General features: G+C 35.2%; 1 protein-coding gene across 4 annotated transcripts in view; it reads left to right on the top strand.

The window, feature by feature from the left end:
• Positions 1–17,459, top strand: part of HMCN1 (hemicentin 1) — a 454,683-nt gene that overhangs the window by 218,503 nt on the left and 218,721 nt on the right. For all 4 annotated transcript variants that reach the window (XM_055319154.1, XM_055319153.1, XM_055319155.1 and 1 more), the window contains exons 12-16: positions 761–902; positions 2,031–2,158; positions 4,386–4,499; positions 9,433–9,591; positions 16,659–16,853. In XM_055319154.1, the coding sequence (XP_055175129.1) occupies positions 761–902; positions 2,031–2,158; positions 4,386–4,499; positions 9,433–9,591; positions 16,659–16,853 (738 nt within the window). The remainder of the gene's footprint in view (positions 1–760; positions 903–2,030; positions 2,159–4,385; positions 4,500–9,432; positions 9,592–16,658; positions 16,854–17,459) is intronic.

The following is a 17,459-nucleotide window of genomic DNA, read 5'->3' as shown; positions in this document are numbered from 1 at the left end:
TTCCACATGCCCAAGAAACCCCAGGAGAATGGAGTTACTGCAAGGCTAGTCTGGTAACCAAGGCCATGGGGCAGAGCAGGACAAGGGGGCTGAATGGCTGGGAGGTAGAACCTGGCTAGAGAATGGACAGAGGTACCCCTTTTCCTCATTCCCTTCCCCAGCTGCCAAATACTACTGTGTCTTGCTCCTGTAGCTCCTCTGACTTTCATTCAGTCCTTTCCTATCACTGGTGTCAGATTCAGTCCCCAGATGTCCTCCAGAGTAGAGTTAGCCAGACCCTTCCCGAGCTCTGAGGGCAGGTCCTCATCCACTCTCAATGCGTCCAGGTTCTAGAAGTAGGAGTATAGGCCTGGGCTCAGATGGTTTGACAGCTGGCCTAAGCTGCAAGGTCTCAGGGCAAATGGCCAGAAGGAAAGCCTCTATCCTGAATCTGCAGGGTAGAGGCAGGTTCCAGGGTCCCAGCCATTGCATGTATCACGCTCTCAGGGAAAAGAGGGCCTCCGGAGGGACCAGGACTCCCAATATCATGAAACCTGGGCCACAAGAAGCCAGAAAGCAGCATCTGCAACTCCTATCAGCTTTGGGGAAGACATCTCCTGAGCCCTACTGCAACTTAGTTGTTACTCTTTATAAACGAACTTTTGGAAGTACAAAATAAAAATAATGGTGTGGTAAGAAGCCTACAAATCTGCTAACACAGGAAGCTCCTAACATCAAGATAAATTGCCGTTTCACTATATATGTTTCTTTCTATTTGCAGAACCACCCAAAGTCACTGTGATGCCCAAGAATCAGTCATTCACGGGAGGATCTGAGGTCTCCATCAGGTGTTCTGCAACGGGTTATCCCAAACCAAAGATCACCTGGACTATTAATGATATGTTTATCATGGGTTCACACAGGTACTGGGTTTGTATCATGTTCTTTGTTTTTACTGAGTGAAGTGTTGATGAAAACCAATCAAAAATTGGACAAAACTGATGTGACTAAATCCCTAAAGTTGAGGGAGTTTGACCAAAATCCACAGCTTTAGATTTTCTAAATAGGCCAGGAAATGTCCATAAAATAAGAAATGATGGATTGACAGTTTGATGTTCTTCAGCCTTGAAGTTAATAGCTGGGACTAAGAGCCTCACAGTACTTTTATCACAAACATGACACCGTAACACTCGATTTACCTTGAATAATTGAAATGAGGATAGTAAACTTTCTGTGGGGTAATGTGTAGTTTTCACTAATCTATTAAAAAGATGGTCCTGGGATTTAAAAGGAGAGAGAGGAAGAGGCAAAGGACAGAACAGTAGCTCTAATTAAAATGTGTTCAGACATTCTTTGCAATTCCTATTCACTTTTGCCATACTGCATTGAGATGTATTTTATCTGCTGAATGACTTTAAAAGACAGACATTTAATCCTCTCATGCTCAAAGAGTGTAATGAACATGTGGATCACAAAGAAGTTTCCCAGCTATTGAGTTTCCATTGCTCTCCATTGTTTTGCATGAGGAAGAGGACTTAGGTATGAGCCAGATTCTACTCCTAGACTCACCACTGACTTGCCCTATGACAGGAGGTATTGCATCTCAGGTTTGCATATTGAGGAACCATTTAGCATAGCAATTCACACAGAATGTGATTGCTTGGTTGCAAATTCCACTTCTTCTGTTTACTAACTGCCTTTGGGCAAATTATAGAATTCTTTTCCTCCTCCATACAATAGAGGTAATAGTAATACCTAACTCATTGGGTTGTTAGGAGGATATAAAACATGTAAAACATCTGGAGCAGCCTTTGGCATATAGCAAGAACTGGATACAAAAGATCTATTATTGTTATTATTGTTATTATTACTGTTACTGCTACTACTATACCACTACTACATTTCTGTTAATCAAATGATGACATTAATAATTTCTGCAACCAGCACCAAAAATATGCCTAAAATATTTGAAGATAATTGTAAGGAAGATGTTATAGTTTCTTCATACTATTATTAAGGTATTTTCAATTGTATTTTCTTTTTTTTCATAGATATAGGATGACCTCAGAAGGAACCCTATTTATCAAAAATGCAATTCCCAAAGATGCAGGGATCTATGGTTGCCTGGCAAGCAATTCAGCTGGAACAGACAAACAGACTTCTACCCTCAGATACATTGGCAAGTATAATCAGTTTAAAAGGCAATGAAAATAGGATAAGTATCATACCAAGCAATTTAAAAGTATTTTTCTGTTAATATTCCTAATTAATATTAGGAATGAGTGTTAGTCTTAAAATTTATTATTAATTTCACATTTGATTAAAGGAAATACTGTAACTAAGTTAAAAGTTCAGGGAGTAGATTGCTTCATTAGTCAACAGAAGTCCAGGATGCTTACAGAGTCTTAGATGGTCCACAGAGTTCTATCCTTCTGTGGTTTTTCTGTTGTTTTCAATATTTTGCCTACATATTAATAATTTTTATATCCATTCTAGTTTACTTCAACTTCCATTTTATATTTTTCACTTATATTCAAAACTTTATAATATTTCTATTGTAATTAAATGTTTATAATATTTCTGTCATTTATCCTATCTACATACTTTTTAAATTTTCATCTTTAGTTTTTCCCTTCCAAATATAAACTTTTATTGAAGATGCATTTCATGATAATTATTCTATAATATTCCACAATATAATGGATTATAATATATTCTAATATATTATTGTAATCTAATATATTTTAAATATAATCATATAATCTCTACAGAATAGAATATTTCTTTTAATTTGGTCTCTTTTTAACAAATAAAGGACAAGGATATTACATGCTCAATGTTAGTTTGTAAATTGTGAATAATTAATGGCTAGCAATCCACCCAGCCATTTATAGTGAGGTAATGAAACTGGCAGTGGAGAGGAAGAAAGCTAAAATAAAAATTGAGAATTGTAGTTGGTTTGTACAGATGAGGGAGGTAGCAAAAGTGTCATAAATATTGAATCTGAAAGCCTGGAAAGAAGTGGTCTCATTGACAGAAATGATGAAGGCACAAGGCAAATAAGTTTGGAAGATTAGAGAAGAAATAGGCAGTGGGAATGTAGAAAGGGGTAGAAACAGATTCTGAATTGTAGAAATGAATTTTGATTCATTCACAAAGAGGCCAAAATAATTGATTCGCTTATTTACCTTATTAATCACCTTGAGGATCTAAAGTACTAAAGACTGTGGAATATAAAAAAAATGTGTTATGAAATTCTTACTTTTTGAGAGCTCGCATAATGGGAGTGGCTATACATAGAGAAATATAAGATAGCAGACAGATGAGTACTACAGTAAGGGTTGGCAGAAAGGAAGATTAATTCTGACGGGGGAATTTGTAAAGATTTCTCAAAGGAGACAGGATTTAAGTTCAGTCTGGAGGAATGAGTAGGATTTGAAGAGCTGTGGCAAAGAGCATTTCAGGCAGAGGAAACTGCTTTTGCAAAAGCAGGAAGATAGAACAGAGTAGGGGCTGTTTTGGACTACCAGTGTAGCTTCATACCTTGTGATAAGAAAGGAAGTGTTATAGAGGGTAAGTTTAAAAAGAAAGCTCTGTACTAGTTTATGGTTTTTGAAAGCCAAACTAGGGAATTGGGAAATAAAATTACCAAAGGTTTTCTAGCAGAGGATTAACATGATCTTTGAGAAGTTAACTCTTAGCCTTGTTTAAAACTACTTCAATTAAAGTTAGAAAGTCCTAACATGCCCAGTTCAGAGAAGAATGTGTGAGTGAATGAAAGCATTAAGCAAGAGAGGAAAGAAACAGAGAATGTTTGTCTTTACCATCAAAGGGAAAAGGATAATGGAGACTCTACTTTTTATAGATGTAACTTTTAGCCTTCAACTGCAACTTTCTCTGTAGTTAAATGAATATCCTTAAAATTACTTAGAAAATATTATAACTAATCCACCTGTAATTATATTATCCTCAATTCTTAACCTAGACAAATCAGTCTTACCATCATAGCTCGTCTGATATTTTTTTTACTATCCATTTCTTTCTATTCCTTTAGTATTACTTGTTATTTCTATAAGATCTGTTCAGATTTCTAAGATTTTTCTCTCTTTATATATCTTTTTTTTTTTCATAAAGACCTTTTGGCTAATTTCCTAAATTTTTTGACTCTTTTATCTGAATTATTTTTGCCTATTATATATATTTGCTCTTAATAAATGATCTTTTCATCACGCACTTCTTTGTACACTCACATTGTAAGAGTCTCTTTCTATTTGTAAACAGCGAAATAACCACAAGCACACAAATACTGGCAGATTTTGTTAAACTGATTCATTTAGTGTAATCATAAAAAAGGTGCTTATAGCATTGGGCCAGACATTAACCATTTGCATGTTTGTATTTTTCAGAAGCCCCAAAGTTGGTTGTAGTTCAGAGTGAGCTATTGGTTGCTCTTGGGGATACAACAGTTATGGAATGTAAATCCTCTGGGACTCCTCTGCCTCAAGTTAAATGGTTCAAAGGTACATTTCTTAAGTATGTTCCTGTCTGGTTGACTTGGATTTGTTTTTTCTTTTAAAAAGATGATTTGTTAAAATTTTGTTTTGGTGTGTGACTTAGCAGCCCCATAAAATGTGTTTATGATCTCACTAGAGACAATAGTTCAAAATTCTGAACTCTGAATTTCAGGATTTGACATCTGGTGTGGATTAGACGACCATGAAAATCAAAGCAGGAAAAGTTCGCCTTTGCTAATCCAGCTGAACATTCTCTTTGTTAGTTTAGGATTGTTTCCTGTAGAAAATTGTCCAAGAATACTCTGTTAATGTTTGAAATGGCCTTCCTGATTTCAGTTCACTTTTCTTAGAGATAATGTCTGTCACTATTAGAAAGTTTTCTAGATTCCCAATGATACTTTCTATAAAGTCCTCAAAAAAAAAAAAAAAGACAACATTAAAGCTTACAAGTAGTTAAAAGACAAAAGTGTTTTGTGGCTGGCTTCATCATAAATGGGAGGTACTTATATCGAGCATGGAAGTTATCTGCCTGTCTTTGTAACATGAAGATTACACCTTTGATTCTGTAATAAAATAACAATAATGTGCTATTTGTCTTAGTGGGAATACACTTGGATACTGGTCCAAGCTCAGATGCTGACAGTACATATCTGTGTAAAACGTCCCACTTCTGTTTCTGTCTCAGTTCTTCCAATCTATGAGAAAGAAAAAGTCCCACAAACACTCTAAAAGGGAGGTTGCTAGGATTATTGAGATGCTGTTTGCAAAATACTTTTTAATCTTCAGATGAAAAACGCTAAACAGTACAAAGAACTATTGTTATGATTCTGTTTGTTAAATCACAGACATCCCCATAGCAACGAGTTGATGTCATAATCACAAAATTATGAATTCACCTCGGGTTCAAACTCTTAGGGAACATGAGGTGAAAAAGAAAGGCTTTATGTAGAAAACAAACACTTTTAAACAATACAAATAAAAAACAAGAAAGCTAGAAGATAATGCCATTTTGACAGTTTTCCATGTTAAATGATTTTGAGTCTTCATGTTTTCTGTGATAAAAAAAGCATTTCTGGATTTGCTTCTTAATTAGGTTTATTTCAGATAACACAAACTAATTTTATTTAAAATACTTAAATTTTGAATTACAAATGAAATTGATAATCAGTGTCAAACTCCCATCATAAATAAATCCGGAAAAAAATGTATTAGAGAAGCAGTATTTCTCTTTTTTAAAAGTCAGCAGTTTATGTTAAAAATAAAAATTAAAAGAAGTAATGTAACCTGTTGATTTCTCTACCCATAGATAGCAGAGTCGCACAGAAAGTCTTTTTGTTTTCTGAAATTGAGGCTACTTTTCTGAATTAAATTTAGTCTTCATGTTAGCCTGGGTTCCGTAAATGGCTTGGAAGGTAAGGAGGAGTTAGGGACGCAGGCAGCCACCATATGGAAGATTCTAAAATTGACTACCTATTAGCTCTCTCAAACATACATGTTGGGGTTCAACAGACCCAGTAAATAATATCCCATATCTCTGTCCAAGTTATGAAGCAACATAGCTAGAATGTGGGCATTAAACACTGACAGACCTTATTGGAGGATATATTTCAATGTTCATCAACAATATGCAAAGCAGCCATAAACCCCAGGATCAGGCCAACCTATTGTCCTACCCATCCCAAGCAAGCAATTTGTTGCAGATGCAGAGTCTGGATCTTCACGAACAAAACTAGAGGATAATCTTTTCTATATGCAGATTGGTTCCAGAAAGAAAGAAGGAGAAGGCATCTGGACCCTCCTTTTCCACCTCTGCTAGGGTTGAGACAATAGGAAGGTTGTGAAAATTGTACCTTATGGAAATCAAGAGGTAAAGAAGAGACCTCACCTTAGGCAGAAGAAAAACTTTTTTGTGATACCCCCCTTTTTTTTTTGCAAATCTGATTGAGTAAAGTAGGTGGTGATTAATTGATTGGTTGTAGGAACACATGGAATCTATCTTCCTAACAAGTGTTTAAACGTACAATACAGTATTGTTAACTATAGGCACTTTGTTGCATAGCAGATATCTAGAACTTACTCATCTTGTGCAATTGAAACTTCATACCTATTGAACAACAGCTTCTCATTTCCTTTGCTCCCAAATTCCTGGCAACCACTCTTCATTAATAAATTGTATTCCATTCAGACCATCAAAGAAAAGGAATTCCATAAACACAAATACCCATCAACATTTTGGATTTTTCATTTTTAGAAATAAGCAACATACAGTGGGTTCAAAAAATTATGAGGGATGCTATTAAAATGTTGCATAGAGGATGTTTCTGGTAAAATATTAAAGAAATTGGATTTTTAAATTTAGATTGAAGTTTCTTAAAGTGTAGTCAGAAATCTTTGGGAGTTCCTCATGATTTTTTTCAGGGAATCCAGGAAATCAAAATTATTTTCCTAATTATACTAAGATATTTTTTCTCTTTTTCATATTCATTGTCTCATGAATATGAGTATAGTGGAGTTTTTGGAGGCTACATAATGCAGAAGCAAATATGAGCATTCAGCTGTCTTCTATTAAGCTAGACATTCTAGAAATTTGCAAAAATGTGAAACACCACTCTTCTCACTAAATATCTCTTGTTTTGGGAAATATAATTATTTTCTCATAAAATATGTTCATTTATGTTAAAATGTCATGAGTTTGTTATTATAAAATAAATACGTATATTTAAAATTTTCAGTTTCATTTCTAAAATTCTAAGTACAAATAAATATAGTTCATATAAACAAAACCTCATTAAACTCCCCAATAATATCTAAGAGTATAAAAGGGTCTTGAGACAACGATTTTTGAGAACCACTAATTACCATCAGCTATTTGAAAGGATCTCATGCCAGGGATAATGATCTGTTTGTTCATCTTTACATCCACAGAGACCGGGATTGAATTTAAAGTACAGCATAAAGAGAACCCTCTTCAGTAGTAATGATTGTTAAATCCTAGCATAGATTGTTGGGAAAGTTTGCATGTTTTACTATGTATACCATTTTTCTAATCTTATCTAATATTAAAACTAAATAATCCCTATTTCATTTCCATCTCAAAGTTCTGTCTCTATGGCTTGTCAATAATTTGGTGACTAATTTTTCAGTAGAAATGAAGAAAGGAGAGATTATCAAAATGTGATCAGAATGCAAACTTGATTAAATCCGTGTTTTCCAATTTATATTTTGTTTCATTACTGCTATTCTTTAAACATTTTTATTTTTTTAAAAAAACTACTTGCTAAAAGGACTTGATTTTATCCTCTTATGTCCTTTGACATATAAAAAAGAAATAGGAGAGAAGTAAATTCCAAAATTCTAATGCATTTCAGCCCAAACATTCTAATACTTGATGAACAGCTAGGTCACATCGCATTCTCCCTTAGTGGGAGGAAAGTTTATGTCAACATCATCTGCTTTTATTTATGAAAATTTCCCAGAGGCTCATAGACACAGCTTTGGTTGCTTCTCTTATTCTTGCATGGTATGTAGTAGCAAGCTTAAAAGGATGATTTGGGTTTTAAATATTGGAATGCTGAAAAATACTTTATTTTTGGCACTGATGGTTGCTAATGTAATTTTTTTGTTTTCAAATTTATGGCTCCTTTGACCTCTTCTGCTCCCAAAATTATAAAAACAAAAAGAGAATTGTCTGTTTGTTGCCCTGAGTCTGTTGATTGGTGATTTTTACAGTATTCTAGAGAATTACTAGTTCTTGGGTTCTCTTTTTTTTTTATTATTATTAAAATCTAAGAGAGTTACTACTGTGGTCTTCAGGGCACATGGCTAGGCTAGTATGTGACATTTTGGAGAGCAATTTTTTAGACTTGACAAACAAAAACAAACAAAAATCTACGGACACCAAGCACTAAACATCTAATACTGGGTATTTTTTTTTTAATGGAATTGGTCATCCTGGTTAATTTCATTCTTAGGAGAGGAGTCACCCTGAAGGAGGAGAATCATATGAAGAGGCTAAGCTTAACTTACAGATTAGTTGAGGCATTGCCTGCCCTCATAGAGAAATGGTTCTCAGGGTATATGAGGTGCTGCAGGGAGAGACAGCATGCACAGGTAACTCAGACATCACTGATTTTTCTAGCATCATTCTAGCTTCACTGAGGTCAAACTCAATGCATGGTTTTATCCTCCATACATTTATTCCCTACCTGCCTCTTCCAGAAACTCATAACTCTAACTTAAAGAACTTAGATGAATAATATAGACTTAGTAGAGGTATTCTGGGAGATTTATATAAAACACTTCTCTCTGGCAGTTGTCAGAAATTTCTCATCTGTTTTTCCAATTCTACCAACAGGCTCTTCCCTATCTATCTTCTCCAGATAGCTGCAGTTCCTTCTCTGCCAGACATCCTCAGAAGCCTCTCAGGCAGCCTGTGACTCTCCCAAGATACCAATCTAACTGATAGCATTCATAAAACCAAAACACTGGTCATTGACCAAACTGAGAATGCCATTGCCACTTCCTAAACACTTCCTGGATAACTGAAATTCATCCTGCCACAATGATGGTAGAAACCTTTTTTCAACCTGCATCTCCTCATTCTCTTCATATGTAACACAGCCACAGTGACAGCTGCCTCACCCCCAAGCAGCTTTAAAGAGTTCATTCTTATTTAGGTACATGTACAGTAGGAAATATTTGGGGCCGGATTTTTGGCTCTAGGTTAGCCCATAGAATGATACAGACTAATAAATCAGCTTAGTGCTAAGAAATACTGTGTTCATTCTTTGCATAAACATTGTTTAAGTGTATACTTTGTGCCAGACACTTATATTTTAAAAACTTCGAAGTTCATTTTCTTCAGCAGTTTTAAAATTAAACCAATAGCAAACTATGTAAATACTTTAGTGTTTAATGTTCTCCGTTTGTTTTGACCTAGGGGATCTTGAGCTGAGGCCCTCACCATTCCTCATTATTGACCCTCTCTTGGGGCTTTTGAAGATTCAAGAAACTCAAGACCTGGATGCTGGTGATTATACATGTGTAGCTGTCAATGATGCTGGAAGAGCAGCTGGCAAGATAACTCTGGATGTTGGCTGTAAGCATCCCAGCTCTGATAGACACATTTTTTTTTCATGCTAACAACTGCAAAACAATTGAGTGGAAATATTTGTTAGAATGGACAAATTAGAATTAGCATTTCAGATTATTAATATAATAATGGTAGGAAGTATTTGCCAAGTGTTTTCTATGTGCCATGCACTGTCCTAGAACTTTTATATGCATCCTTATTAAACCCTCATAGCAATCCTAAGAGGTAGATATTGTAATTATCTCCTTTAGATAGAGAAGGAAAGTGTAACAAAGCTAAGTAAGTTGACCAGGACCACAGACCTATGTAGGGGCCAAGCCTGGATATTTGAACCCAGGTTATCTGATATCAGAGACTGTAGGCTTCACTGGTATATCATCTATTGCCAAACATTTTCCTAACAGGAGTTGGATGACACAAAATTCCTAAGTATTAACATCTGGAGGCCACAAATTAGACTTTGGCCCTAGACCATAATTTGGAGATGTTGATGATAGCAAAGGTAGCAGACAGTGCTTTTACTTAAAAAAAAAAAAAAAAATTACTAGCAATGACTCCTCAGTGTATAAAACAAAGTACTAACTACAAATAAATGTCAATCACAGTGTGAAGTATACAGTATGTGCATGCAACTATCGTCAGATCACTCGAGAAGTTTGGTTCTCCCTTTCTCTGTCTCTCCCATCACATGTTTCTTTAAAAACAAAAATCCTTTTTCTGCACAGTGTGGTAACACATGAAATAAAACAGAGTTTCCTTTGTATGAAAAGGAACCTGGCAGCTTAATTTTAATAGATAATTCAAACATTTACATCAGTTAAACTTATAAAATATGACATTTTGTTAAATTGCATTTTCATTTATATGTGATGATTTTCATGCCTCAGTTTTTTTTTTTTTTAACTAAAGTTGGGAACTATAAAGAAAATGCATTTTTTTAGAATAAAGTAATACAAAACTTTTTAGTTCTATCTTAATTCTTTAAATGAACATAATGGCTCTCTAAGCTTAATATTTTGTTTCATATAATTTTTTTCCTCCTGGGATCTTTTCTGATCCCCTTCCCCCTGGGCTGTCTGATGAACACTCTGCATTCTTGGTGATTATGCTCTTAGGGTAGAGTCAACAAAGCTAGAAAAGGCCATAAAGACCACAATAGAATCTGACTAGGGCACAGCAAAATGTGTTTGACCATGACTAAACTCTAAGGTTATTAAGATAAATGCCTTGGAAATAAGATTGGAATCTCTGGGTGGAGGATACTGGGATCTACCAGCAGAGTTAAAACACAAGGAAAGCTTTTAGAAATGTAGGGTCCAAATGAAGAGGATCCCTTGATACAGAATTCTTTTTTCTAAGAAATATACGAGTACAATGTTTCAAATTCCCAACATTTTCTAGTTTTACTTCTCCCTCTTTCCTGCCCAGATACTTTATATTTACCAACATTCGTCTAGAGTGGTCTAGCTGGAGAGGAAGAACAAATTAGCCTGAGCAATTATTCCCAGCCAAAAGCAGAAGGACACTCTTACCTCTATCTCCAAGACTATAGAAAATCTAAACATACGTATTTGCTTGTTTACTGCCTTGTTTATAATCTTTTTAGCTTCTGGACTTCCCAGGTTCTCTCTTTTGACTAGGGAAAAGCCATGTAAAAGTTAGGGCTATCTGTCCTGGAATGACTCGCATTGAAATAGGAAATATCGTAACAAATGTTTTGTATTTATCCTTCATTCCTTGAACTGAATTTTGTTTTATCTTCACTCTTATTCAAGATATTCACTCTCTATGACCTTTTCTAAAACAATGACTCTTTCAACTTTTATCCCAGTAATTGTTCTGATGGAGCCATTAACATAAACTCAATGTTTCATTACTGTAACCTTGATCATTAAGAGCTGCCAAATAACTTAATAATAACATTAGTGCCATATATGCATCTGTTATGCCTTAACTATCTCCTTATTCACCATTAGAATTATGATGGATTTAGCTCACAAAGTTTGGTTAGACCCTGTCTGTTCACATAAAACTATGGTTCTATATCCTAGCAGATAGAGGGTGTAACTGCCAAGGCCTGTACAGTTGTAGTGATAATTGTGGTTATCACTGTTAGGTTTAAAAGCAAAAAAAAAAAAAATCAAACTTCACTCAGAATTTACATAGTGGTTAAAAGAATGGGCTTTGGAGAGAGCCTGGGTTTACTGCCTGACTTTTCATAGTACCTACCTGATAAGTTGGTTATAAAGATGAAATCACATCATCACCCACCCACATGCATTCAGCATGTCAGTGGTCACTGCTCTCCCTCTGAAGCTGCTTAATGGCACATGTATCAGATAGATGAACTTCACAAATAGAATTGTCATTTTGATTCTTTGAGCCCTGAAAAATAATATAGAAATGCATATATAATAATGGCATAGTATTTAAGATTAAGCCTTGGGCTTTTAATGTGAAAGTTACTGTTCCAAGTTGACTTTTTTAAAAGGGCCTAAGACAATTCAAGTGCTACTTTTAGTAGTAGTGCATAGAATTATTCATATGAGTTCCAAAACTATTGGCATAAATTTAAGTAACTTATGACTTAAAAAGAAAAACATGCCTTTATCCCTATCATGTAGCTGTTGGGTGTTCAAATTGTTTTTGTGGGCCTATTACCTTACATCAATACTAGATCAAAAAACAATAATAAAAAAGCTGTTCAATATTATTGTTGAGTTATAGCTTCTTTAGTGAGTCTCCCTTTTCCTGTTTCTTATTATCGTGGCTCTGCGTTATGGACATTTCAGGTCAACAGGGAAAGTTACCAGTGCTTTTCATCCTTTTTTAAAAAGAGGTAGTGAATTGTGAAGTCATTTGGAAGAGAAGAAGATTGGCTACATCAAACAAAAAGTTGGCCTGGCAGCAATTTTATTTGCAGTATTCCACACCACTCAGGATTTGAGTCTTAGACTGTGGTTTGTGTTTTGTGGTTTGGTAGAACCAAAACAGAGTGTTCAGCCATTTTAGGAAAGAAAATCTCTGTTTGACTAATAATACTGCAAGAGTTGCCTTAGTGGATATATATTTAATTATCACTAAAGGAACTAGAATAATTTTATGGAATAGTTTTTAGAGCAACATGGTCAATCTGTAACTTTTTTCAAAGTGATGTATGTACACAGCCATATCTGTCAGTAAGTGACAACAAAGCCGTGTCACGCATTAACTGCAGTTCTCAAAGGATTTGCGAACAAATACTTAGATCATCCCAGTGATCATCCCAGCATAATCCTGACAGCTGTATGCAGAAGCTGAAATTGAAATTAATAATAGATACAATAAATTTCAGAGTTAAGATTTAATAAGTTAACTCAATATTTATAACCAATGATGGTTAATATTGGGGTGATTACTATATGCTAAATAATTAATAAAGACTACTTTTTTTAACAACAAGAGATAGGAAATGTTATTACCTTATTTTTGTTCATGGAGAGCTTTAGACTAGGGGAAGTAAAATTGTTTTCCAGTTTTACAGATTAAGAAATAATGGAACTGCCATTCGAAACCACCTAGTGGACTATAATGTCTCCAAGCAACACAGTCTCCCCTGTACAAGTCCCGTGTTTTGTATTACAATCACTGCTGCCCCTTCCCTGGTCCCGTTAATATGTTTACCATCCACCCAATGTAATTCACTTGGAGTCTGAACTGGCCATACTCAAGAGTAGGAAGTATTTAAAAGGTTTTTTGGCCGGAGTTAGGAGTTGCCTCATTTTTGAGGTTTGCTTGTCATTGATGCTGTCTTGGCTGCTTACCTAGTGCCTGGTACTCTCATTTGCCTTGTTTTCTGGTACCAGTATATATGTTGCCTGTCTTGTGCCTGACACTGTTCTCAAAGCTTCTTCACCCAGATAGCTTCTTCTGTCTTAATTGAGTTTTAAGGGCACAACTTGAACTCTGCTTCTCCTCTTTTAGTCCAGTTTGTTCTCTGCCTTCTTCTGAAAATTCTAATTTGTCTCCATTTTCACTGATGGCTATGTTCTGTTGTGTCAGTAAGCTTGGTTGCTCCCAAATATCTGGTCAATCCCAGGCTTCTGCATATCTTTTTGTTCTTCTGGAATTTATTTTCTGTCCCATTTTTTAATCAGCATGCCCACAATCTGCACCTAATCCATCCTGAGGTTTTTATACATATCTTCTATTTTTCAAAAAAGCAACTGGCTCTGGAATAAATGACTACTATCACTCTAGAAGAAGGTAACTAGCCCTTTACACCTAAGATAGGCAACCAATGAGCTGTTTTTTACATATGCTTATTTTGTCTTTTATTTTTATAAACCAGATTACCATATAGTTGGATTAAGGGAAATCTAAACACAGCTATGCTATTTCTTTTTAAAAACATGTTATTCAATTGCAGGTTTAACTTAATTTTCTTTTATTTAGGTTCAATAAAACAAACAATAGGGCTTCTGAAATTGCCATGTTTTTTTCAAAAGTGCAAGTTCAAATGTATGGGATCAAGGTTGTTATTATCACCATACACTTACAGATATACAGACACTATAATATTGTTGAAGTGTTTTTATTTTTTATTTCTTTTAAAGATTTTATTCATGAGAAACACAGAGAGGGAGAGACATAGGTAGAGGAAGAAGCGGGCTCCCTATAGGGAGCCTGATGCTGGACTCAATCTTCCCAACCCCCAGATCATGCCCTGAGCCAAAAGCAGATGCTCAACACTGAGCCACCCAGTGTTAAAGTGTTTTAATATTGCTTCAATTATTCACAGATATCTCGCAGCCTTGAATAATGCAAAAAGTGCTATGTTAATTGCTATAAAAAATAAAGTATGGTTGCAAACTTGAACTCTCCAGGGAAAATCAAACATATAGTCTAATAAAAGGCAGGATGTGGCCACTGCCATGAGAGTGGTACAGAGTGAATTCTCTGAAACCACACAGAGGGAAGAAATCATGTCTAGGAAAATGAAAGATGGCATTGAGGAGGGACCTTTTGAACTGGATTAAAGAATCGTCAATATTCAATAGCCAGAGATCAAGAGTCAACATTGCATTTGAAAGGGATGGCAGTGACACTGGTACTGATATGAAAATGGTTAGTCCTTGTTTGGAAAAGAGTGAAGAGTTCGGATTGTCCAAGAATAAGATTTCTCTAGGGGAATAATGGGAGATGAGGTTGCAAAGTTAGAGGATGGATGTCCTTTAGCTCAGGCTAATAAAGGACTAAGGCTACCTGGGAGACAAGTATACATTCGAGTCCCAAAATTCCCATTGAGAAGGAAAGAAATGATCTCTGCACTCATTTTTATTAGGCTGCTAAACAACTTGACTTTCAGCAGTTGTAAGAACCTATAGAAAAGGGAAAGCCGATAAAATGACAAAGAATTGTTATCAGGATCACCCTGTTTTTTTTTTAACGATTTATTTATTCATTCATTCATTCATTCATTCATTCATGACAGACACACACACACACACACAGAGAGAGAGAGAGAGAGAGAGAGAGAGAGAGAGGCAGAGGCACAGGCAGAGGGAGAAGCAGGCTCCATGCAGGGAGCCCGACGTGGGACTCGATCCCGGGTCTCCAGGATCACGCCCTGGGCTGAAAGTGGCACTAAACCGCTGGGCCACCGGGGCTTCCCTCAACCTGTTTTTTAATCCTACTTCCACTCTTCAATTCCATGTTGACACAAATTAACTATTTTGTTTCAGTTTCTTCATCTATAAAATTGTAGTTATGATAGTACTTACCCATAGGGGTATTGTGAAGATTAAATGAGAAAATTAATGGAAAACACCTAACAATAGTCCTTGGCTTTCTGATAGTTGAATTTCTAAGAAATATTTGACCTTGACATTATCAAGGAAACATTCTTTGGGCTTCTCCTCTTAGAATCCTGCCTGAGCAGGGGTATTTGGGGGGCTCGGTAAAGCGACCAATTCTTGGTTTTGGCTCGTGTCATGATCTTGGGGTTGTGAGATTGAGCCCCCATTGAGCTCTGCATTGAGCCTGAGTCTGCTTGTTCCTCTCATTCTGCTCTTCTCCTCACCCCTCCACTCTGGTGCATGCTCCTTCTCAAATAAATAAAATCTAAAACAAAAAACAAAATCCCACATAGCAGGCTTAATGAATTGCCTCCACTAGCATCCTGTATATTCCTCCTTGTCTAATATCTCATACATCATTACTTATAAGTTCTGGGGATAGACATATTGAGAGCCTCGTCTATTTGGGCTTGCTGACAGCTTTCTCCTGTATTGCCTTCCCGTGTTTTCCAAGTTGTGCCTAGGACACATTTCTAATTCTTCCCCTGGCTTCTGTGTTTAGCTATATTATGTGGATAACTGTAGTCTTTTGATCTATAATTTTATAATTTCCTTATCAGATTTAACTCTAAGATATTAAGCTCTCATTATTCTTTTTATCAGATACTATATTCTGTTGCTTTAGTTTTATTATTGATTTTCAAGCTCAAATTCCTTTAACTCAAAAATGTAAAAAAGGTGAAAGGTATTGAGAAGCAAGAATGTGATCTAGAACAAGGGTATAATTTAGAATTAAATACTGTTAGCTGGTTATAGTAATCTATTAAAGAATGAGATCTGGTATAAATTAAGTTCTTTATAAACTGGACCAAAAGGAGTTAAGTTTTGGAAAATGTCCAGAATATTTCATTACAAGGCAAACATATTTATAAGAAAGTTCAAAGATTTGAGCAGTATGCCATAAACTAAAATTGAAAACAAATTTCTAAGATGAAAGATTCTCTTTATTGAAAATAATCTTGATTTCAGTTTCTACTCTTAAATTCCATTCTCTTTATCATTTATCATTTTAAGGAAGCAGTTGAACTTCTTTGTACCTCCATTCATTTATTAAGCAAAAAAGAAGTATTGACTATTTCAATACCATCCAGAAATGCTTAAAGGGTAAATTTACAATACTATATGAACAATATCTTGGTTCAGATTCAATCTGTTGACCATTTAAGAATGAAGGTTGTACTTACTGTGCCTATATACTATCTCAATGACCTTTTCTTTGTTTTAAATATCTTTTAGCACCTCCAGTCTTCATACAAGAACCTGCTGATGTGTCTGTGGAAATTGGCTCAAATGTGACATTACCTTGCTATGTCCAGGGTTATCCAGAACCAAAGATTAAATGGAGGAGATCAGACAACATGCCGATCTTCTCAAGACCCTTTTCAGTGAGTTCCATCAGCCAACTAAGAACAGGAGCTCTCTTTATTTCAAGTAGGTTAAAGGAAATATATTTTATACAAGTATGTACATATATATTATACATTCATGTTCTATACATAGGGATTAGTATGTTTAAAGTTGTGAATTGATCTTGCCAACACATTTTGTTCTTTAAAAACTTCTTTAAAAACATTTTGTGTTTGTTGCATTTCCTTTTAAAAGAGTACTGAATTCTTATATCTTGGAATTGTCATAAATGTATTTTATTCAGATGTATGTCATTTCATAAAGGCTTATGAAGCAATGTGACTTCTTCATATCTCACTGTTTCTTATTGCAAATAGAAACACCTGGGCCTCTAGGTGGATAAGTGATCACATTTTATTGACTCTTGGACCAATTGCCGTATAGAAAGATAAAATATTACTAGTAAAAAGGTAACTTTAGTGAATTTTTTTGACCAAAAAATACATAACTATATGCATAGGGACTCTATACCCTATGGAAGCTCCTTGATTAAAAGTGATATCTACCTGGAGCAGAAGATTGAAAAAAATCATCAAATACTCCAGCATCTAAAAATTTTGCCTATAAGCTCTTAAGCATTCAGATATTTGTAAATATTTTGTACTTTTTAAAACAGTGTTCAGATTGTTT

Source organism: Nyctereutes procyonoides, unplaced genomic scaffold, assembly GCF_905146905.1.
Source record: "Nyctereutes procyonoides isolate TBG_1078 unplaced genomic scaffold, NYPRO_anot_genome, whole genome shotgun sequence".
In the NCBI taxonomy this organism is placed as follows: Eukaryota; Metazoa; Chordata; class Mammalia; order Carnivora; family Canidae; genus Nyctereutes; species Nyctereutes procyonoides.
Note: the sequence above shows the minus strand (reverse complement) of the source record. Positions and strands in the feature narration are given on the sequence as shown.